The sequence below is a fragment of the Ptychodera flava genome, chromosome 11, assembly GCF_041260155.1.
Source record: "Ptychodera flava strain L36383 chromosome 11, AS_Pfla_20210202, whole genome shotgun sequence".
Lineage (NCBI taxonomy): Eukaryota > Metazoa > Hemichordata > Enteropneusta > Ptychoderidae > Ptychodera > Ptychodera flava.
This window is the reverse complement of record NC_091938.1, coordinates 28,687,589-28,712,678: the sequence shown is the minus strand read 5'-3', so window position 1 is coordinate 28,712,678 and position 25,090 is coordinate 28,687,589. Positions and strand designations below refer to the sequence as shown.

The 25,090-nt window shown below is 38.4% G+C and overlaps 1 protein-coding gene and 1 long non-coding RNA gene across 4 annotated transcripts; both read left to right on the top strand.

Annotated features, from left to right (window-relative positions):
- The first annotated feature begins 858 nt into the window (after positions 1–858).
- Positions 859–8,478, top strand: LOC139144008 (uncharacterized). 3 transcript variants are annotated; one of them, XR_011554711.1, is made up of 6 exons: positions 859–1,028; positions 2,096–2,209; positions 2,579–2,696; positions 4,309–4,441; positions 5,013–6,033; positions 7,046–8,478. XR_011554711.1 is itself a non-coding variant. In XM_070714648.1 (5 exons), the coding sequence occupies exons 1-5, from the start codon at positions 948–950 to the stop codon at positions 5,437–5,439; spliced, it is 873 nt and encodes a 290-aa protein (XP_070570749.1). In that variant the 5' UTR covers positions 859–947; the 3' UTR covers positions 5,440–8,478. The 3 variants fall into 3 exon arrangements, 1 of the variants encoding a protein (XP_070570749.1); XR_011554710.1 differs by having other exon boundaries at positions 6,923–8,478; XM_070714648.1 differs by having other exon boundaries at positions 5,013–8,478.
- A 912-nt stretch (positions 8,479–9,390) lies between these two features.
- On the top strand, positions 9,391–19,926 carry LOC139144015 (uncharacterized). The gene is made up of 5 exons (XR_011554712.1): positions 9,391–9,820; positions 12,287–12,403; positions 13,283–13,522; positions 18,863–19,007; positions 19,574–19,926. It is a non-coding gene; the product is annotated as an uncharacterized lncRNA (long non-coding RNA).
- Positions 19,927–25,090: the final 5,164 nt, after the last annotated feature.

Sequence of the window (25,090 nt, the reverse complement as noted above, 5' to 3'; positions counted from 1 at the left end):
TTAGTTCCAATTTTGGCAACAAAAAACTATAGAAAACGCACCATTTCTGCTTTTAAGGATGTTTTTGAACCAAAATTGAGACTGAATCCTGGTCCGTGTTTTTTAAAGTGCTGGCAGCTGTAACCTTTGAAGATTATATTTCGCCTGCTTTAAATGTGTTTTATTGTAAAAGAATCAGCATGTTGTAATTCTATTTCCCGAAAAATGATCGAGATACACAGTATTCAGCACATAAATATAGGCTGAGTTGTTATTATTGACAAAATTTAATAAATTCAGCAATTCAAATGTAGACATTTATAACTGAGAAGAAAATTTAAGAAGTCAAAATTAAGGAAGACGACGACAAAGCATTTTACACTCATGGGCTCTGTGTTTACAAGCTTAAAGCGGATATTTGATATTCCTTTTAGAGAGAACAAGTAACTATAAGCTAAAATACAGTGAAAATTTCATAAAAATAGAGCTACTTGCCCTTTAGATTTCGGTAAAAACAAAAGAGGTATCTATGTATAATCATATACCCTTTGTTTAATCTTAAACGCCATCGATGGAGTTCGCGGTTCGTCTGAAGAAATAGTGTCCGATACCTTCAGCGCGAACCACATTCTATAATCCTAGCGCCTGTGGACTGCTCTGGCGGAATCGTTTGAGATGAACCGTTTTTACTGTATCGTCTACTGCAGTTAGTCAAATGAAGTGGGGCGACTGTGTGCTAATGAGAATAGCAAACAACGAACATGGGATGAAACGTCGTTCTTCGCCGATGATATATAGGTCCTTTCCCCGCGAGACTCAGTCACGGTGTCGACGAGGCATGAAAAGGCCATCAAGCGTCGCAGAGGGCGCAATCCTTGGTCATCGACCCTGAACATAGTTGTGAATATCAGGGATGAGCACTCGCATACCTCGCATAAATTTGTTACTTCTGATTATAACGGGCGACAATGTATCGTTCACTACGCCAGGACGAGTTGAAGTCGAAGATCGAAAAACTTCAAGCAATTATGCCTTTATCCAGTTTAAAGGTAGGAGGACACAGATACTATTTGTCAATGGCTTTTGGTGGAGCAAGCAGCAACATGTAGGTTGTACACCCACCGAGCAAAATTCAAAATTCAAACCTCATTCGATGTTCCTTGAAATAGCACACATAGCAGAGGTCAGGCAGCTGCCACAGATCGACGTTCGCGATGTTCCTTGAAATAGCACACACAGCAGAGAGCAATCTGACCAATATATTCCCCGGAGGGGTTTCTTCCACGCCTTGCTCGTACCTAGACGTACCGCCCTTTGGGAAGGGTTTTCATCCGACGTATAGTCAGATGACAGAGGCATTGATTTACTGTAGAACATAGATTTTCAGTGTTCGGCTGTGGTATTCTCTTTACATAAGTATGCTAAGTAACCATTGTCATGATCGGGTATGTTGATTGATAGACAATATAGCGGCTCTCTTCCCCTGTACTGTCTACAGTTAATCTTATAATGTATGTCACGAATACAAAAGGTAACCTAAGATCGTGCTTTTACGTAATGACTGATGACGTTTGCTTTTGTTCTTGAGCTCGAGGAAGCCTCATGACCGAGAAAAATTGCAAATACAGCTACCAATGACTATATAGTCTCTTTCGTCTATGCCAGCATAGACCGATAAGCGTGATTAGTCTTTCAAATATGTGATTTACAGTGGGCGGGTCTATGGTGCCAATGTCGTGATATCATCGAATTCGAGGTAACATTCCTCAGTTCATTGAGGAAAAATTGTGCACCGGGAAGAATTCCCCTTCCCTTGAGTGTGCGGCTCATCGAGCGCATGCGCATCTAGTACGACGTTAACGTATGTAACCTGACCCCTAGGCATCCTTGAACTCCTGTGATAGAGAGTTAATGATGCTTGTAATGCTGACGTTGATCACAAGCAAATAAGGCGAACTCAAATTCCCTTGATCTTGCTTCTTCCAATTTGTATAGTAAAGCCACCGCAGAAAAAATACTCTCTTCCAGTTAATGACGGTTTGGTGACAGATAACATGTATCCACGCCAACCAATAACACATCGGAGTATTGATTTATATCTGACTTTTACTCATAGGCCCAATATCTCTTGAAGAATATATTGGAAGGCAAATGGTTCGAATATGAATTCATTGTGGATTCCAGGCTAGAATATGAAGATGTTTCCCTGATATGCAAACCAAGACGTCACGTGAGTAGCTCACTCACTGGGGCATAGCTGAGTCTCAGAACTAAGACAAGATCTACACTGTAAGATGCAGAAAACATGTTACGGTATACCAAAGGGTTAACTTTTTTCGATCATTTTTATTGATCAAAGTAAAAGCAACACTCTGACCATTTTGCGATTTAATTCCGGCGGTTTGCAAGATTTGTCTGCAGTTTGAACGATTGTTTACAACGCTATTGTCAATTTAAGTCAACACTGGTTAAGATGTGGTTTGTGAGAATGTCCATATTAACGCTACGACAATTTCTTGTGATTTATCCTCTTGCCATGAAACATTAAACGAGTTTCACAGACATGTAATTTACAGCGCTTTGTTCTATGTCTGTCCAGTACAAACTATGGCTGAACGAAATTGTAATGATATCCGAAGACAAAGAACATTTGAGGTACTTATTGAACCAGCCTGGGATTATCGAACGACAAAGTGACCAGGGTCTTGTACTCAGAGGTAGGAACTGAAGGCAAACTTTGAATCCATTCAATTTTACGGTCAAAGTTTAAATTATCGTTTTGCTGATGAATATCGTTTTGCTGATGAAATTTGTTTTTGAAGAGTCTTCGGAAACACACAAATTCGTGTTCTTACATTTTGAAGGTTCAAGGCCCAATGATAGCTGTATCTTTTAGCATTGTTTTTGTTATTTTACTTCCAACCTAAAACAAGTTCGTGGGCATGTACTCATTGAGGGGTGTAGAATAATAATATTAATACTAATAGTAGAATAAATTCTCCACTGGGACTGCATGTGAAATTTTGAGCAAGATAAATTACAAACGTTTGCCCAAACTTAATGGCAAAAAAGCAAAACCACTGTAATTACATTGTGCATATGCATTAGAATCTTCACAGAAACAACAGAGTAGTCCGGTCCGGCTAAATTTAAATTTACTTGTCCAATGACTATATCCTTTAAATTTTTAGAAGTTAAAGAAAACCAGAGAAAATAGAAAGTCTTTTTCAGGTCAACAAATTTCAAGAGTTACAGCTTCAGGGGCTTCAATGAAATTTAACGCCTCTGGACGATTCATCACGTCAGTGAACAGAGCTTTTTAATTTTTAAATAAATTAAGCGGATACCATAGGCGCTACTACATTGTAATTGTGTCCTATAAAGGGAGCATAGGGCGATCGAGTAACTTGATATGTTATTAGAAGAATAATGTGATAAATAAATATTGTAAGTAGAACAAACGAAATTATATGAGGTATATAATGGTCGCTATCTTACGAATTGTCAATCACTTGCCGTCATTTGGCGTGTCCCAAAGATTCAAATTATGAAGTTAAAAGTCAATGCTAAAATAAAATGTGTTTCACAGTGATTTATTATATGACGGTTTACTTATGATATTACGTAATCAACTGTCTGTTTACCCTATTTTATCTTTCGGCAATGATATTACACCACATGAGTATTAATGTGTATGAAAATGACAAAAAATTTCTCTGAGAAATAAAGAAAGTGTAAAATATAAACACCGAATGTGGAAAATATTTCAGATTTTGTGCTTTGAAACATAAAATAGTGTAACTAAGTTAGTTTATTAATTATGTAGGGGGAAGTAGTTGAGACGTTTTTACAAACATATATGAATGAAATCGTTACGTATTTTGCTCAAAATTAGTATTAAATACTGGCGGGATCCAAGTTTGCCAACCCCAAAATACTTACAAAATCAGAAGAAAAGTGCTAAAAAAGCTTTAATATCTTCTTGTCAGTCCGATTTGGGACCTATTTTTCGTTTCTGTACACTTTTCTTGGCACTTATTTCGATGGAATTAATATGACAAAATATTTAAAAGTGATGTAGGTCGAACACCCTGCACCCACTTCAATGGAGAAACGTTTCATTATATATTTAGACTGTAGATAGAGTCCCCAGCAACTATGGCTGTGACTACATCGATAGAACTAGCTGAAAGACATTAAAAGAGTTATCAATCAATCAATCCAATGGTTTCTAGTCGAGGTTGAATTATTTTGGCGCCCGTATGTGTGCGAATGTCTACTTCAACCTTTGTTTTTACCCTCAAAATTTAAACTCTCGTTTTGAAACAGCCGATCTCGAGATGAAAGATATTGTGTTGGAAGTGAGCGGACTTGTTAGAGGCGGCGTGAACTCATTTGCTGAAGTTTTAGATGCAGAAACGATGGTACTTGATGCTGAAAACAGTGACATTTTTAACCAAAGGTAAGGAAACTCAACATGAAGGTTATCAGGAAATACCATATCTTTCTCGTGCATTGTATTTTTATAGTAATACATATTATCAATTTTTTCTAGTGCATTTTGAAAGAGCGTCTTCTTGCTATGCCAAGCGCAGCCGCTTGACTTTGCCCGGCCTGATACAAAGCGATAATAATGAAGTGAACGGTCTCTTCGCTTGTTAGTTTGTATTTCAGAACTATATTAGTTTGATTAGTATGTTCTCCAACGGGCTTTCTATTCCCTGGTATAATTCCTTCTCAGAAAATACCCCGCATTGACAAAGGTTTTTTACCGTCAGCATATACCGTAACCGGTCAAAATCAACGCGTTCTTGATTTTTGTTCACTCAGATAAAACACAGAAACCGTCACGTTGACATTAAAAGCTGAATCACATCTGACATACATAAATTACAATTATCCTTGTGGCTTATAAGAAACGTAAATGCTATCATAGTTTGCGATTTATTCAGCCTTTTCCGTCGTGGCCTATTTTTTTGAATATAAAGAAATCATGATTTCAAAGCACTTTTTCTATTTATCGTCTACACCAGGTGCAATAGTCTGGAACTACCAGAAGACATGACACATTCGTCGATACAACTCGACGATGTCGATGAAGTTGCAAGAACGTGGCAATACGGTGATCCCAATGGTTCTGCCGAGTACATGGACTTCATCAGAACAGAAGTCATGAATTTCCCGAGCATTTGCTTCAGGAAGAATGGTGAGCTTATAGCATGGACGCTACAACAGTTCAGTGGTGCAATTGGGAACACGTATGTAAAACCAAGCTACAGGGGCCGAGGCTTAGGCCGCCTGGTGACTGCAGAGCTGGCGAAGGAAATTCTTAAGCGTGGTTGCATTCCGTACGTAGACGTGGCAGGTGAAAATGAGGCATCGTTACGCATGCATGCCGCTATTGGTTTCCGTGCCGTGCAAACAGCACGAAAAGTGTACGCGTCCTCGTTCAAGCATTAATTTAATGTTCATGGCCTTCTTGTTTCCGAAACGTTTAGAATTTACGACCATTTCAACTACTATGAGTGCATTAAACTGACCTCTCCAAACAGCGCCACCAGTCAGTCAGAATTATGTCCCTCCACAAAGTTAAAAACCTCCGTACGTGGAGAAGCCACGAACTGGACGTCGCTGTTGATATCAAACATTAGACCTGAACATTAAATCGATCGATGAAATGCCCCTAAGCCAAAACATGTGGATGTCAAGGTACCCCTGTAGACCCAGTTTCACCGCACAAAGCATGCATGGCTACCATAGGTCACCAAGCTGAATCAAAGTTTCGAGCCTTTGAACAGTAAGCTTTTTGAGGCTCGCTGTAAAGCAGAAGTTATCTTCTGGCCAGAATAATGTTAAAGTGGCTCTGGGACTTTTAAGCTATTTGGGACATCCATTCTACGTATGGTAGTCGTTGTGAGTAGTTCCACATGGTGACGGCAAACCGAATACTTACCTTGACTGTATGCATAATCCGAGTTGTGGGCGACGCATGGCAGCCGTATTACGGGATATTCCTCCACCCAAGCTGTCGAGATAGCAGTATTTCCAATTAAGGTAATTTAAGACTACACTTCCGTATGATCAGGCTTACGATTTTATGTATTCGCTGGCATAACATTTCCATTTCAGTGGTATAAGGAAAAGGAAAACAAATGTGTTGAATTTTAGCACCTGGGTTTTCTGATATTTACTCCTGAGCTTGGCATTGTGTCTTGATTCGGGTATCATATTATGTCGACACAATGACTCATTTTGAATTTAATTAATTCAATACTATATATTATTGCCTGAATATATGGATTTATGTGGCCGAGAGCAGGTGACAATTCGCCCGACGCCAGGAGGGCAAAGGGTCTCCTGCTGTCAACCTTAGACATTTCGATATTTACTCCAACCTAGTAGCTTCATTACCCGTGACACACTTTCATGGTCTCGCTGAACTTGTCGGTAAATACTTACAGGACAACGCTCTGGCACATCTGCCCGAGGGTATATTTGTTGGATTTACCAAACTCCGTTATTAGCATATAAATCGGAATATTCTTACATCTTCACCTGTCAATATTTTCAAGGGACTCTCCGATTTGCGAACCTTATGAATTCATTCAAACGCTTTGGCCTCTTTACATAAGGACGTTTTTTGAAGACTTAGGGGAATTAGAAGAAGTGGAATTGTTTTCAAACATTTTCACATCGTTACCCGATAATATATTTGACAATCTGGTCAATTTGCGAGTCTTGTACATGTATAACAATGCGTGGTACTGTGACTGTCCTCTGCGCGGTGTAAGAAGTTAGCTCGATGCTCACAGTGTGCATTTGGATTTGGGAGTGAGACAAACTCTGTGCCGTTCACCTAACTATTTAGCAAGCAGAAGCTTGTTGAGCCCCTTTATAGACGATATGGTGTGTAATTCACCTCAAATCTTGTATTCCCCCGCAGTACATTAACGGCAAGTGTTGGTGACAACGTTTTGTTAGAATGCATCGCTACGGGATCCCCTCTCCCGTATACATTGGATTCTCCCATGTGGTTATGTTATTTTTACTTCAAACAATGATACAGACACATGCCAAGACAGTGCGGCATTCCTTCCAGAACACAACAGCCTCCTTCTGTCATCTGTAGCCACTGAAGATGAAGGTACGTATTACTGTGTAGCCACCAACAATGAGGGGACGTCTATAGGAATACGACAATTAGTTGCTATAGATCAGAGTTCATCTCCTCGTTCAATGATTACATCTTTGCAACCGACAGTTCCGCCGCCGAAAGGCAGCAAAATATCTCCGATAAATGTTTCATCGGCGATTGCCTACATCATCGACCTCTTTTCAGGTGCGCTGCTTGTCGTGGTTTCATTTGTAATAATCCGGTACAAGACCTCGAGAACCACGAAAGATGATGGTCACAGAAATGAGGAGCTTTCAACTGAAATCTCTGACGTCGGCAAAGGAGGAACTGAAAAGCATAATTCACAAACCACGCGAAGGAAATTCAACCAATGATGATTATGCTGAAATTGAAGACGAGCATGGTTATCCGACCGAGGCCAACATCCGTTTAGATTATGAAAACAAGCATGCAATTCAGGAGTTTGTTTCCGGCTATTCATCTCTAACGCAAGATGTATCACCAAGAAGCGAGTATGATATAGCAGACTGAACTGGACCTCTTTCGTTATGTGCAGTTTTTGATACCTATTTTGTAGACTTGGTTCAAGTCGGCGATTTGAAAACATGTGAATGGGATGAGCGCGACACTGTGGAGTTTCAGCCGACCGGCAGAACTCACTACTGCGCAGACTCAAATGTAAGGCGTTCGATCGCCAGGAAAACCTAACCTGCCAAATTTCACGTGGGTTTGTATGAAATAGAAGATACGCATGAGAAACTGTCGCAAATGATTTTTTTTTTATTTTACCGGCTTGAACCAGTTCTACCTATTTTAGACAGGTTTATTTTTTATGCCATTTCTTGCGTGCTTTAACTTTTGTGTTCTTAGTTGTTTGTTTTTTTAACATTTTTGAAGTAACGTCATGATTCTTTCTTACCATCGTTGTACTCCATGAGAATCTTTCACCTGCTCTCCTATCACTATAATAATATTTGCCCCTACTAGTTTGATTATTCATTGAACAATCTTAGCATCGACAGATTTCAAATTTTCATCTGTTTAGGATATAATGGCCTGACAAGGCAATGTTTTGTGTATCGTGACCACGGTACATTTACCGCAAGACCGGGGGATTATAGTTATGTGGATCTTGACAGAATTGTTGGTTGGATGGATTTAAAGGTAGATTTTTATGCACGTTGTTTATTCTCGTCCGATGTCTGTATCTTATCCGCCACATCCTCACTCCTGATTATCGCTCAGCGCATATATATATATATATATATATATATATATATATATATATATATATATATATATATATATATATATATATATATATATATATATATATATATATATATATATATATATATATATATATATATATATATATATTTGCATCAATGTAACCGACATATAACGAATATGTATATATATATATTATATATATATATATACAGTATATATATTTCTATATATATAAATTATGATATAATATAAATTTATATATCATGGCGAAATATATCATCAAATTAATATCAGTGTACGCACGTGCGCGTTAGAGTTATTGCTGTCTAGTGTTAAGTATAATCGACGTGCAAGGCATTTTACGCTCCGATAACATACCGATTCGACTGTACTTTCGATGGTTTTTTCTTTATTTTAAAATTGATACTTTTATGGTCGCAAGATGGCGTGGTATATAAGAGAAATATAGAGAATCAATGTTTGGTTTTCCCAAATATAGCCTTTGCTACAGTAGCTATTGCATCATAAATTGTATACTTTTCAGTTAAATTCACATCATAGATTAAGCTTTGTGCTTTTGTAAAGAATAGGGACTTTCGAAATGTCCTTTTCTACCATAGGGGTATTGAAATGATCAGTAAAGTTATAAAATCGTGTTTATTGTGTGCTTTTGTTTTCTATCTCTGACATACTAAACCAGTTATATTAGTAACAGTCATTAGTCAGTTCATTTTACAATCTGCCATACGCACCTCCTGTTGTTTCTATTATTCAAGTTTTAGCGAACTTCTTGACCTATAGATGATTCAGGAAGAGCTTGTAGAGTTAGCAAATCAGTTGTTTAGTTTGTTTTTTAATTGTTCATATATTAATTAGTGTAGCTTGTTGGTTAATTAGTTCATATAATTTGTACCGACAGCTCGTACAGTCTAAAGCCTGATTTCAAGAGCCGACCAATAAAATCAATTTGGAATATTAAAGGAAATGCGTGTGAAACAAACAGCTATAAAAAATGAGCGACTATGTACATCATTATTACATCTAGTGCAAGAAGCGATATACAAAGTTGTATGCAAATGAGAACAAGTGTCGCGAAGTGTAGCGAAGCTAAATTAACACTACAATTGAAAGCTTAATGTGTTAGAAGTGTTGGTTTGTATTGTATAAAGCATTCTGTAAAATTTGAACATTCAGTTTCGTTGACGTATTGTCGAAATAAAGCTGAGAATGGCGTACTTGATTGCTTGTCATGGAAGGATATACATGTGTAAAGCGGACCTATGTTTCGCTGACCGCACACGGTCGGCGCGGTGACCGGTACTGTGGATGCAGAATGAAACCCTTGGCCTCGGCGAAAGTTAACTCAACGCGGCGCCGTATAGGCTACATCGTACTCAAGCCAAGTCTCACCGTTGTAGGGTAACAGCTCTGATGATAACTTATTTGCTCGAGTTGTGAAGTCCATCCTCCCACGTAAGTACTTCTGTACTGCCAATTAAAATATGTTAGTAGCTGTGCGTGCGTGCCACGAGTCGGCTGTGTGTTCAACACACACCACCGTCCCTCGTGGGTGGAGGGACGGTGAACACACTGACTCACAGCCCTGCCACGCAGAGGTACGCTCGATCATATTATACTCGAATTGACTGAATTTGATATATTCATTGCACTGATTTCGGTGTATAGTCGATCATATGTGGTGTGACAGTTGTGTCAACATATGGCCATACGCTAGAACCGCCGAGGATCGAAAGAGTGAACGTTGCACGAAACCGCAGGTTATTCACGGCATGGGTATATTAGCTGTGCTGGCAGGACTGTGTTTTACCGGGGTTATACGGCCTCCCGCCTTATAACGCCGGTAAAACATTGCCCTGCTGCCACGCAGAGCTGGGGGTTTTACCCCTTTCGTCAGCTGAGGTAACCTGATGATTCACTGTATAAGTATCGCCGTGCGTACAGGTCTCAGGCTCGGCGGAGGCCGTAACGCCGGGATACAGACCTGTACGCAGGGCTACGTAGTGTACTTGCTTAGTCACACACGTTCTTTTTCGTGTTCGTGTCTTAGATTTTTTTCATATGTGGAACACGTACACGTACATACGTACGGGAGCTGAATTGCATTACATACGCTGGCGATTCAGTGTACTGTACAGAGATGTTTGATTAAAACGATATGGCATCAGCGGCCAGGAGGTATCATACGGATAGAGGTCACACTGTGAGATCATGGAGGTAGAAGAGAGATTACCTCCATGGTGAGATCAAGCTTGTTCTCACGGGATCGGAAGCAGCTGTCGAGCCCGTATGCTTTATGTTCGGACAGTGCATGCACTGACGAAATTTTTGTCAAGTACAATGGTTTACATGCTGTACAGTATCATGGATCGTAAGCATGAGTGTGTGTTCACAGTTTCCTTACCTACACTCATGGAGCTAGGAACAAATACCATTTCTGGCTCCATGCTAAACTGGTGTATAAAAACTCCGGTGTGTGCATAGTTAATATTTAACTTTGCAAATTATTGCATATTTAACTTTCATGGAGTCACAGATTTGATAATCATTTTCATTCTGAAGGTCTGAAAGTCCGCTCTACAATTATTGTTTACATGTAGCGTTCAGGGAAATCAATCGAACGGGACCTTGTAAACTTCCGGTTCAGGGGAAAGGCTGGCAGGTAAATGAACAGAGGCCACATATAATCCATGTAGTGCATTTGGTGAAATTCCAAAATTTAATTTCTTGTACATAAATGCCCTTATCACAGATATTTTAACAATATTAATTAATGATTAATGTAATTAATGTTATAGAAATAATGGGTGATGCTCTGACCATTATTATTCATTTATGGCCAAGGGCGAGAGGAAAGTCAAGAATTTACAAGGCTTAGCGAGCAAGCTTATTTTGGCTTTCAGTCCATAGACCTTAAGGTCTATGTTCAGTCTTGCCAAAGCCTATAGATAAACGTTAATGGTCGGGGCAGAGCCTGTTATTTCCATGATATTACCAACAAACCCTAGAAAATCATCAAGATTTACAAAAATTTCCCATGTGAAAGACAACGGAGCCCCAGAACTTGTGCAATATTGCCTGAATACATGGGTTTATGTGCCAGAGAACAGGTGACAATTTGCCAGACACCAGGATGGCAAATCGTTTCCTGCTGCGAGGGCACATAAACCCATGTATTCAGGCAACAATATTTTTATTACATGCCTCTGGTTATAAATGCTGTATGACATTTAGTTATATGCTGGACATTTTCAAACAGTTTTACCATTATTGACCAGCATCAAACGGATTTTAACGAAGGTCAAAATAGAAGTGTGCACATGTATATTTTACATCTATCATTCAGGGTCTACTTAGATGTCGAAAACATTGTAGGGCTTCACTGGCCTTGGTAACCATGGAAACCAGTCAGTACATCGTTCACCGACCCCCTAACTCCCCGGATGTTCCTTTTCAAATCAATTCATTGATTTGCACTCACATCAAGGCATGTAATAAGCAATGCACAGTCATGGCCACCCTAAAAATTTGTCAAATCTGGAGATTTTTAAAAAAATGTATAACTTGGGCCACAAGTGCTTCATTTTGTTTTTGTGATTGATTATGATCTTTGTACAATTGACAATTTACATTTTTGATGAAAAGTCACAATGTTAGCAGCATTATTTATATTCATGGACATCAAAACAAACCATTACATACTGTGTATTTGTGGTCAGTCACATGGTTCTGCTCCACCAATTAAATGAGATGTCTATAGCATGGTAATACATAATGAATGAGTGTATGATTTTACTGATCTTTTGACCCATATATCATAGCTTCTATGATTAGGAAGTTGAGTATCCATTGTACAGACGGTGAGAAATAGGACTATCTGCAAGATTCTAATTCATTGTATTCGTTGACATTTGCCTACAGCTGTTAGTATACCTCGCGTAACCTGGTCGTAAAGCCTCAGAGGTACATGTATGTGAAACTTAGAAGGAACAAGAATCAAAAGATTGATAACTGCTCTTTGACAAAATCCTTCATCAGGTAAGATTTGATTTTCAATTTCCTGCACATGTCTCGTTCGTTATCAGTTAAGCTTTTCACATGCTCGGTTTTATTTGGCGGAATTGTAATACTTTCTTCAACATCAACTCCCTCAATGCTCTCTACGTAACTTTAATACATGTAAGTATTTCAGAATATGCGTCTGTAGTGTGATCTCCTTGGCAAAAAATTCAACAGGACAAAATAGAGCAAGTGCAAATGAAATTCATGAAGTTCTTCTGTTTCAAACATAGCATCCTTACAGCTGAAATAATAATGGATAATTCTGCAAGCGTTTTAACCTTTAGCCTCTTTATCATTGGAGATTATTTATATTTTTATACAAATATGTGAATAATATGTATGATTGTCCCAATCATGTTTCATATTAATTTTGATGTTTCTCAGTAAACTACATGTACAAGAACTCGCAGTATAAAACTCGATGTTTTTAGGTACTTGGCTCTTCAAAGATGTATGGCTACTTTAAATGAATCGTGCATTTCCAACCCTGCCATTGACAACACTTTATCTTGTCAAAGTTTCAGATGCTTGGTCAGAATGCCATGCTTAAATTTGTACATTTTTAATGGTTTCATATAGTTTGTTGTTTGTTGTACACGTCTTGACCTACATTATGTACCTGTTTCCTTTAAAAAGGTCCACAATCACCAGTGATTACAATGGGTTTAGGGCAAAGTTATACCAGTGATGGAAGGTTTAATTAAAATTACAGAAGTCATAAACAATCAAGTTGTCTTATCTTGCATATAAAAAGCCATGTTTTAGAATGAACTGATGTAAACTAATGTCAGCAATTTGCAGGAGATAATATTTACATTGCATGATTCAAGTTAATGTTTCTTTTCACCCAATCAGATTCAAGATCCCTTGCTGAGGCAGTGCATACTGGGCAATGACAACCAGGTGAAAAGCAACATAGTGACAATACCATCCTCCATTGCAAAGCATATACACAGTGTGTGGCTATGCAGAGAGCCAACACTGAACAGAGATGATGGTGTTGTCATCAATGCAGAGCAAAAACCTGTGGAATTGAGGGAATCTTTCATCAATATATTTATTTTCCTAAGACAATGGGTCCTTGCTGTGGCACAGGTTTGTACTTACACTGTTTAGTGTTTCCACTGGGTAAATTTTCCCTTAAACCATTCTGGCTAATTGAGACCAAAATTGATTAGCCAGAACTATAGCCATCAAAATTACATGTAATTGCATTTATGATTTTTATCCAACTGACAGTTGTATATATATACTCAGGTGGGTCCTATCAGTTGCTACAGTGGCAAGATGACATTAAACTGGTCCAATAATCATTTCTATTCAAGGTAATACATTACCAGGTCCATTGGACATTTGTGATTTAAAAATTTAAGTAGGACTCATCCTGACCGACTGATAATTAGTGGCAATGAAATAAACAACTATTTTTTATGGAACAAACTGCTTTCTTAATGACATTCACAACAAATTTTATTTCCTGTGTGCCACACACTTATGTGACTTAATTTTGCACTTTTGTAAATGTATCAAGATGTATTACAAGTATTGCATCATTGACAGGGTAACTTCAAGATGTTTCCTTTGAAAGATCCATAGCTTCTGCCTCAATCATCAAGTGCTTTCAGTTCTCCAATCACAGAGTCTGATTATTAAACCAACTGTTCACTTAAAGAAGGTGTACTCCAAGCAGTAAATGCTTAATAGTTTCAAAATCAAACTGGGTGTATACATGTATTTTAAAATGTCCTGTCTGGCCACTTTATATGTCTTACAGAAAAAAAAAGCTGACTCTTCTCTTATTAAAACACTAGTCATGGAAATTCAACAAACTATTCCTGGTACACTTTCTTTTTTGTAACTACTACTACCCTGCAACTCTGCGGACAACCTGTGCAATTATCTTTTTGCTTATTGTACTCGAACACGACTTAGCATGTCGCAGTGTGCTGCTTGTTGTTCAGCGTAGTAAACATTCAACAGGACAACATCCTGGGCATATCTTCATGCAAATATTATGACCAATGCCTATCCACAATACAGTGTTACTCAGTACGTGTACACATCATGGCAGGAGGTGACCCCAGCCTATATCCACAAATACATGTACACAGTATGGAAGATAACCCGGGCCTATCCTCAATCCAAATGCATTCACATGGTATGGAAGATGGCACAGACATATATCCACAATACACATAATATATGCAATGGAGGATGGCCTAAGCCAATACACATACATGCACACAGTATGTACATGTATGATGAATCAGCTGGCCTATATAGAATACAAAATGGGAGATGACTAAGGCCTATCATTAATACAAACAGTCTGTACCTGTATCGTATTCAGGATAGGCCCAGGTCATTTTCAAAAATGTGTACCTGTATTGTATTCAGGATAGGCCTGGGTCATCTTCCATAGCAGGTACCTGTATGTGTATTCTGGATATATTAGTCCAGAGTCACCTGCGATGCTGAGTAATTGTTTTTTGTGGATAGGCCTGGGTCATTGTATTTGCATAGGTTATAACATTTGCATGAAGTTTGGCTCAGGACGTCATCCAATTGACAGTTTACCACACTGTGCTCATTAATAGCTGCCTCTGAGTTTGCTGCAGTAGTGTCCTACGGTGACGTTTTTGAAACACTGGTTTCATTTTATTCACCACCCTTGCTGTCATTGGCTGCTGTTGTCTGCTTAGTTTTTGAAAATATACTGCAATCAGTATTTCCTGACTATGTTAAAGCATTGTTTACAAAGCACTTGTCATAAAATAACAAGGTCATTGCATGCAGCCATCTGAAAGCATGGCATATAACTTCATAAGTTACTGATTATAATAGTTTTCTGAGACTGCACACTAAAGCAAGGAAGAATGACCAGCCAGGGATGTTAAAAATCTCTCTGCCTTTTAAAGGTGGAGCCTCCTTTAAAAGGACGCAAAGCTATAGCAGCGTTCATTGTGTTAGTGGACACCAAACAGTCAACACAAGGTTACACGCTCCAGAAAATGCCACTTTTTAGTTTTCCCCGGCCACAAGAAGGCAGACAGACTGCCAAGCGGTCAGCGTGAAGTTGCTGCCGATCGGACTCTGTGGTTATTAGTCCCCACGGACACCGTCCGGGGGGACTTATAGGTTTGGTCATGTCCGTGCGTGCGTCCGTGCGTGCGTCCGTCCGTTCACGCAGATATCTCAGAGACGCCTGGAGCGATTTCGTTCAAACTTGGTACAAGGATAGTACCCTACCTCATACAGATGCACGTCGATTTGTTTCACAATGCGATCAAATTTGGCGGTGTTAGAGGACTTTTTAGTTTTCACCTCCATAGACTCCCATGTATAAGGCAGTCAGTCCATAGACTCCCATGTATAAGGCCGTCCATAGACTCCCATGTATAAGGCGGTCCATAGACTCCCATGTATAAGGCAGTCCATAGACTCCAATGTATAAGGAAGTCCATAGACTCCCATGTATAAGGCAGTCCATAGACTCCCATGTATAAGGCAGTCCATAGACTCCCATGTATAAGGCAGTCCATAGACTCCCATGTATAAGGAAGTCCATAGACTCCCATGTATAAGGCCGTCCATGGACTCCCATGTATAAGGCAGTCCATAGACTCCCATGTATAAGGCAGTCCATAGACTCCCATGTATAAGGAAGTCCATAGACTCCCATGTATAAGGCAGTCCATAGACTCCCATGTATAAGGCAGTCCATAGACTCCCATGTATAAGGCGGTCTATAGACTCCCATGTATAAGGCAGTCCATAGACTCCCATGTATAAGGAAGTCCATAGACTCCCATGTATAAGGCAGTCCATAGACTCCCATGTATAAGGCAGTCCATAGACTCCCATGTATAAGGCCAAGAAAAATAAAAATTTACTTTCTCATACTGCAAAAAGGATGCAGTGACACAGTTTTTAGTCCCCACAGATAAAGTCCAGGGGGCTCATAGATTGGGTCATGTCAGTCCGTGAGTCCATCCATGTGAGTCCATCCGTTCACGCAGATATCTCAGACACTTTGACAAATGTCACGTGACCTTGGTGACCTTTGACCTCAAATATACATATTTGTCCATAACTCAGTAATCACTAATGCTACACCCTTCATATTTGGTATGATGGGACAGCTTATGACGCCACATATTGTTCCTCATTAATTATGTGCATATCTAATTTTGAGCGAGCCAATAGAGCCAGAGGTCTGATTTTTGGTTTGTAGGGATAACTTAGCAATACAATTTTTTTGACAAAATGTCATGTGACCTCAATGACCCTTGACCTCAAATATACATATTTGTGCATAACTCAGTAACCACAAGTGCTACACTCTTCATATTTGGTATGAAGGGACACCTTATGACGCCACATATTGTACCTCATTAATTATGCGCATATCTAATTTTGAGCGAGCCGATAGAGCTAGAGGTCTGATTTTTGGTATATATGGATAACTTAGCAATACAATTTTTTTGACAAAATGTCACGTGACCTTGGTGACCTTTGACCTCAAATATACATATTTGTCCATAACTCAGTAACCACAAGTGCTAGACCCTTCATATTTGGTATGATGGGACAGCTTATGACGCCACATATTGTTCCTCATTAATTATGCGCATATCTAACTTTGAGCGAGCCAATAGAGCTAGAGGTATGATTTTTGGTATGTAGGGATAACTTAGCAATACAATTTTTTTGACAAAATGTCATGTGACCTCGGTGACCTTTGACCTCAAATATACATATTTGTCCATAACTCAGGAACCATTAATGCTACACCCTTCATATTTGGTATGATGGGACACCTTATGACGCCACATATTGTACCTCATTAATTATGTGCATATCTTATTTTGAGCAAGCCAATAGAGGTAAATGTACGATTTTTAGTATATAGGGATAGACTATAGGATAGAAATTTTTTGACAAAATGTCATGTGACCTCTATAACCTTTTACCTACAATACACGATAATGTCAATAAATAAGTAACCACAAGTGCTATGTCCTTTATATTGAGTAGGATGGAAGAACTTATGACAACACATGCTTAACCTCGTTAATTATGCCCATATATAATTGTGGCCAAGCCAATAGAGCTGGAGGTCTGAATTTTGGCATATATGGATTAATTAGCAATACAATGTTTTGTTTTTTTTTCTAAATGTCACGTGACCTTGATGACCTTTGACCTTCAATATGCATATATATGCATATCTCAGTAACCACAAGTTCTTTACGCTTTGATTTTGATAGGATAATAGACCTTAAGATGTCACATCTTGTACCTCATTTATTATGCACATATGTATTTCTTGGCTGGCCAATACAACTAGAGGTCTGATCTTTTTTCCTGATTTAGAACCATAACTTATACATGCCTCTTGTTTCAAATTGGGAACAATGACATAGACCTATGTGTCCATAGACCTGAACATATACACTCCAGTGATACTTCTTAATGACCTCATTTCCCTGCCCCATCAAGACTAATACTCCTATTACAAGTGGGGACTATGTCATTGACAATGACTTGTATTAAAAGTCTAATGCGACTAGAAGACAATTTTTTAGGAAATTCGAGTGTTTGTTGTGACTGTTGGCGATTTAAACTGACCGTCAATCAAACGCTTGTATAAACTCTGTTTGCAGGATTAGCAAAAGGTGATAAAAGGTTGAGATCAGTTTGTGTAATTAATGTTATAGAAATCAAACATCGTACTGGCCAAGTGTTTGACTGGGAGAAGAACTCCACTAATGCGAGAACCTGGGATTGAAAAGTGCGGCTTTAACTGCACTCTCGATCACCCCCTGAAAAATAGCACAGACCAGTTTGGCGAAGGATAGTTGAAAAATATTTCCAATCTGCAGACATTTCATTTGCCATTTCACGCTCTTGCGAATGGCAGCGGAAACACTGCTGTTGTCATACACATTTGTAGTCCTTTTTTTAAAATACCCTCTTGAGTAGATCAAATGTATTACACCTCTACCATACTATTTAATCAGTAACTTTGTTGTGATAATCATTGCGTACACATTTTGGTAAAGTTATTTTCTCTTATTTAGCTGAATTTGCTAAAAATTTTCTTGCCACTTGGCACTCTATGAATTGCCTAGTGAAATGCAGATGATATGATAAATGCACATGACTAGACATTCAATACATGTAGCTTCATTCGTAGGATCCATAAAACTGTTATGATGAAGTATATTCCAATGAGAGAATACATCTGGTATGCACACGTGATTTAGAATGTTTACATGTGTCTAATGCTTATCATCATTAGGGTTAAGGACATACAGAGTGTTTGCAATTCATTGTAGTACATCCCATCACCAAATGTATTTTAATCATTCCGGTTATCATTGTTATTTAAAGAGTTATAAGTAATCACGAGTCTATGTGTTTACAATTCAGGATCGGCAGTGCATGCTGCGCAATATCAAGGATGAGAAATACCATTGACCTTGACAAAGAGCATTAAAGACAAAGTGGAGGGCTTGGGATTGGACTTGGATCATGACATTATTACGAAAGATGAATGGAAATGATCAAACAACAGGTAAATTTCCATTTTAGTCCTTGCACCACAGTATATATACACAAGTGGCTGTTGCAAAGATGTGCTGGAACTGGTATCTTGTAACTTGCACAAAGTGTTTTATGTTAGTTGTCTTTATAGCTATACACATGTCTAGCATGTTTACAATTACAAGAATACTATTTAGAATCACAGGTTCACAAAATATTAGTGTTACATTTCTGTATTTTAATTGACATTGCCAGCTGCAACTATGTAGGTACATCAGTTTTACACTAATTCATCCTGAATTATACACAACATGCATGTGACAGCAATCCTCATTCTTAAACTGTGCAGGACATTGGTTGTTGCCAATCTACATTGTATTACATATTACATGAGCAAGAAGGAAAAAGTATGGTTTAGATGTCTAGGTTAGAGAAACATGCATATAGCGGAGAGAAAAATAAATTTACTGGTCCTTTACACAAGAATTCTTGGATATGTGACACACAAATAAACTAACTTTTTGTGAAGAGAAATTATTATCTTCCATGATTTGTCCATGATTATCTTCCATGAGTTTATTATTATTACTATGTTAGGGAACAGGTGTGTATATCCATGCAGAAGAGGAAGCAGGATAAATCCAAAACCGACTATAAGGCAGCATTTTACCATTCAAAGAAAGGAACCAACCACCAGGGACAGTTGTCTCAAGATGAAGACAGTGGGATTGCACCTCCATTTGGTAGAGGATTTCCTATTAGTCAGTATGGTGGAGAGACGTGCACCCTTACACTGCTCAGCACACAGATTTGTGTATGTTAGGATCAGAGGCTCCTAAACCATAGCACCTACCACAGATAAAGAGTGGCCAACTTAACAGACAAAACCCTCAATACTAAGCATCATCAGATACAGCTAGTACAGAACTGTTGAAGGTATATAATTATATACCTCAAAACCCTCAATACTAAGCATCATCAGATACAGCTAGTACAGAACTTGAAGTATATAATTGAAGGTATATAATTATATACCTGGATATATAATTATATAATTATATATCCAGCTCATAGAGAGGAAAAATTCAACTTTCAGAGCACTGAGAAAAGACAATTATTATTTCATGCCTCCCCTCAGTATCATGGTGATCTCTGTAGTATAGTAACGGACCTGTAGCTAGTTGTCACTTGTGATGATTGTTTATAAACATTCCATTATAACTTCTTTTTCTGCTCCAGAGGGTGTACATGTCAATCAGGACCCAGATTTACATATACTTGTCAATAACATTGCAATGTGCACATGTATGATACACTTTGTTTCCCAATGAGCTTCCAGAAGAAGAACAAAAAACTGGAGTTGATATCAAAAGAAATTCATCAAAAAATTACAGCAACTGGAGCCCAAATTTCATGGGGAGCTGTCATTATTTACGGAGTACAGGTCGGAGAGGAGATGTTGGAGGAATTTCGTCGGAAACTCTAAATTTTGAGTACCCCCCAAACCATGATGAATTTGAGTAACCCCCCCTCCCTTACATGGAAATTTTGACTGACCCCCACACTCAATTTTGAAAAGTTAAATTTCAATACATGTATTTCTACAATTTACATAAATACAGCAAGAGGAAAGACCATTCAAATCCTTGTGTACCCTGCGAGATAATCATTGGTTATGTCATGACGGTTGAACAAGGTGAAACCAACAAAATGAAATTCAAAGTCACAACAAAACATAGATGTCAAAGGTTACACTATAACCAGTATACAACCACATACAGTTTTGTTGTATGTATGGGTATCATAACAGGGTCCTCACTAGGATATCCGACAGGGTAGACTTTGAAAGTACAGATTGAAGAACATGCAGGGCTGATGGGGAAAGTGTCCGCTTGGCTTGCTCCCCTCCCTTGCATGGAAAAGTTTGAGAAATTGTAGTGTGCATTGGTGCAGTTTGGTGTAATCTAAGAGGTATTTTCAATGTGTAATTTTACTGAGTAAAAATTTGTAGAAATTGATGTGTGAAGTAGGCAATCTGAGAGGTGTTTCAATACATTTGCACCAAAAATTGAATAACCCCCCTTCTTTCTCTCAACATTTTGAATAACCCCCCTTATAGCTTTCAATATTTTGGGTGACCCCTTCACATTCATCTGACCCCCAGGCTGTAACTAATGATGGCTCCCTAGGAGATATATCTTCAAGCTTGTGCGATATGGATTTCAGGCAATGTCAACTTGTGGACAAAAGGATACAGAGAATGTTGCAGATTATTGCAAATGGGACTAACTTATGAATACAGCACACCAAGTCACATTCCATTATCAAGAAAAAAAGCTCAAAACTACATCTGAAGTTGGCTTTGAGATAAAAACTATTGCTTGCAATCATCGACCATCATTACTCGCAACGCGCTATGCCAGAGCAAAGTGTACATATTCAGAACATCAGTTTGATCGTTCATGAGATTCAATGTTAAGTACCAAGTATTGTTGTTGGGGACCGCTTGGCAAATAAACTTAATATATTTCAATATTACTAAGATTACACAAAGAAACCACAGCAGTTGCCTGTCCCATTTTCTCGAAGGTGTATGTTGCAATAAGTGAAAATATTTCAACAAAATTCACCTTTAGCAGTCAGACAAGCTTATGAAAAATAGAGATTTATATATGTAATCATCACTTGTTTATTTGTATTCTAATGGATATAACTTTAAAAGAACAGACAGGGAATCAAACTGTTTTCTATTTTGCTCTGCAGTTAGTGTGAATGAGCCTATCTTGTGTACCCTGGTAGGTGTGTGTTGCTGTTGGTCATCCGTCAACTTTTAGCATTTTTGGGGGTGAATTTGCTTTTAAGCTTCACTATCAGCAAAGCAGAGCTAATCTAATGAGTGGATATGTATTGTTGTTTGTCAGCCTTTTAGCTCTGCTGTCAGCAATGCGGAGCTTATCAAATGGGCTGATTTTACGTCATTGCCCATCTCTCCCTCCGTCCATCATCCGTCCGTCCGTCATCCATCACAATTGCGCTCTTCTCTGAAATCACATAAATTGTCTGGTTGCTTTGAAATTTGATACTCGTGCAGAATTTGCATATTTCTATATTTTAGGTATTTTTTTGCTGTTTTTGGTCACAAAATCTATTTCTCTGAAGTTGCTTATCTGATTGCTTTGAAATTTTATATGCATTTCACTTGGGGTGACCTCAGTTAGGTTAATTGTTCAATTTTAGTGAAATATGCAAATTTGTATTTTGAGGCAATTCTTGTCATTTTTTTAGTCCCCATGGACACCGTCCGGGGGACTTATAGGTTTGGCCATGTCCGTGCATCCGTCTGTCCATGCATGCGTGCGTCCATTCACGCAGATATCTCAGAGATGCCTGGAGCGATTTCACTCACACTTGGTACAAGGATTACTTCATAATCATACATATGCAAATTGATTTGTTTTGTGATATGATCCAATATGGCTGCCATGCGGCCATTTTGTTACGATTTTTTTATGTGCAGAGCCATAACTCAGGCACATCTCAACCGATTTTATTCAAAGTTGGTACAAGGACATTGACCTATATCATACATATGCACGTCAATTTGTTTCACGAAATGATCCAATATGCCGGCATGACAGCCATTTTGTTATTGGACACCGTGGTGCAAAGCACCAAAGGTGTCCTATGTCGCCACAATGTCTGTGTGTGTGTCCGCCTGTCCGTCCGTCTGTCCGTCCGTCCGTCCGTCCGTCCGTCCGTAGACAGATTTTGTTCCACTCATAACTTAAGAACCCTTAGGTCCAATGTCATGCAATTTGGTATTTGGTATTATCATGATGAGACTTAGATCTGATTAGATTTTGGTGGGTGTGGCTTATTAATTAATTGCTCATTTGCATATTTTATGACTTTTTTCGTTCACGCAGATATCTCAGAGACGCCTGAAGCGATTTCGTTCAAACTTGGTAAAAGGATAGTACTCTACCTCATACAGATGCACGTTGATTTGTTTCACAATGCGATCAAATTTGGCCGTGTTAGAGGACTTTTTAGTTTTCACCTCCATAGACTCCCATGTATAAGGCAGTCCATAGACTCCCATGTTTAAGGCAGTCCATAGACTCCCATGTATAAGGCAGTCCATAGACTCCCATGTATAAGGAAGTCCATAGACTCCCATGTATAAGGCAGTCCATAGACTCCCATGTATAAGGCAGTCCATAGACTCCCATGTATAAGGCAGTCCATAGACTCCCATGTATAAGGCCAAGAAAAATAAAAATTTAGTTTCTCATCGTATTCATATTGCAAAAAGGATGCAGTGACACAGTTTTTAGTCCCCACAGATAAAGTCCAGGGGGCTCATAGATTGGGTCATGTCAGTCCGTTAGTCCATCCATGTGAGTCCATCCGTTCATGCAGATATCTCAGACGCTTTGACAAAATGTCACGTGACCTTTGACCTCAAATATACATATTTGTCCATAACTTGGTAACCACAAGTGCTACACCCTTCATATTTGGTATGATGGGACACCTTATGACGCCACATATTGTTCCTCATTAATTATGCACATATCTAATTTTGAGCGAGCTAATAGAGCTAGAGGTCTGATTTTTGGTATGTAGGGATAACTTAGCAATACATTTTTTTGACAAAATGTCACGTGACCTCAATGACCTTTGACCTCAAATATACATATTTGTCCATAACTCAGGAACCACAAGTGCTACACCCTTCATATTTGGTATGATGGGACACCTTATGACGCCACATATTGTACCTCATTAATTATGTGCATATCTAATTTTGAGCAAGCCAATAGAGGTAAATGTATGATTTTTAGTATATAGGGACAGACTATAGGATAGAAATTTTTTGACAAAATGTCATGTGTCCTCGATAACCTTTTACCTAAAATACACGATTATGTCAATAAATAAGTAACCACAAGTGCTATGTCCTTTATATTTAGTAGGATGGGAGACCTTATGACAACACATGCTTTACCTCATTAATTATGCCCATATATAATTGTGGGCAAGCCAATAGAGCTAGAGGTCAGAATTTTGGCATATATGGATTAATTAGCAATACAATGGGTTTTTTTCGCAAAATGTCACGTGACCTTGATGACCTTTGACCTTGAATATGCATATATATGCATAACTCAGTAACCACAAGTTCTTTACGCTTCAATTTTGATAGGATAGTAGACCTTAAGATGTCACATCTTGTACCTCATTTATTATGCACATATGTATTTCTTGGCAGGCCAATACAGCTGGAGGTCTGATCTTTTTTCCCGATTTAGAACCATAACTTAGACATGCCTCTTGTTTCAAAATGGGAACAATGACATAGACCTATGTGTCCATAGATCTGAACATATACACTCCAGTGATACTTCTTAATGACCTCATTTCCCTGCCCCATCAAGACTAATACTCCTATTACAAGTGGGGACTATGTCATTGTCAATGACTTGTTACTTCTAGAATATACAGAATATTATCTCACATAGTGAGTGTCTGAATATTATTCTGAATTGTATTCTAAAGCACATTCTGAAAGGACTCTTCTGGAATATACAGAATATTATCTCACATAGTGAGTGTCTGAATGTTATTCTGAATTGTATTCCTAAGCACATTCTGAAAGTAACTCTTCTGAAAATTTCACATTCTTTGCCACTGCACCATCTCCCTAATACATACTGATGACCCACGGTGTCCACTCAAGTCTCACTTTGATTATAATTATTTCATGTACGGAGCCAAAAATCGGGCACTTTCAACATCAATTTTATTCAAAGTTGGTACAAGGACATTGACCTATATCACACACATGCACATCAATTTGTTTTACAATATGATCCAATATTGCCGCATGGCGACCATTTTGTTACAATTTTTTCATGTCCTTAGCCATGACTCAAACATGTATTATTTGGGGCCGTTTTTGCCATTTTTTGTGAAAAACTTTGTTTCTCAAAAACTGCTCATCTGATAGCTTTAATATTTGGCAGACATGTTCTTACGGATGATCTTATTGTGACATTGTGTATTTTTACAGCTGTCCTTAAATGAGCTATCAAAGATTTCCACCCTCTT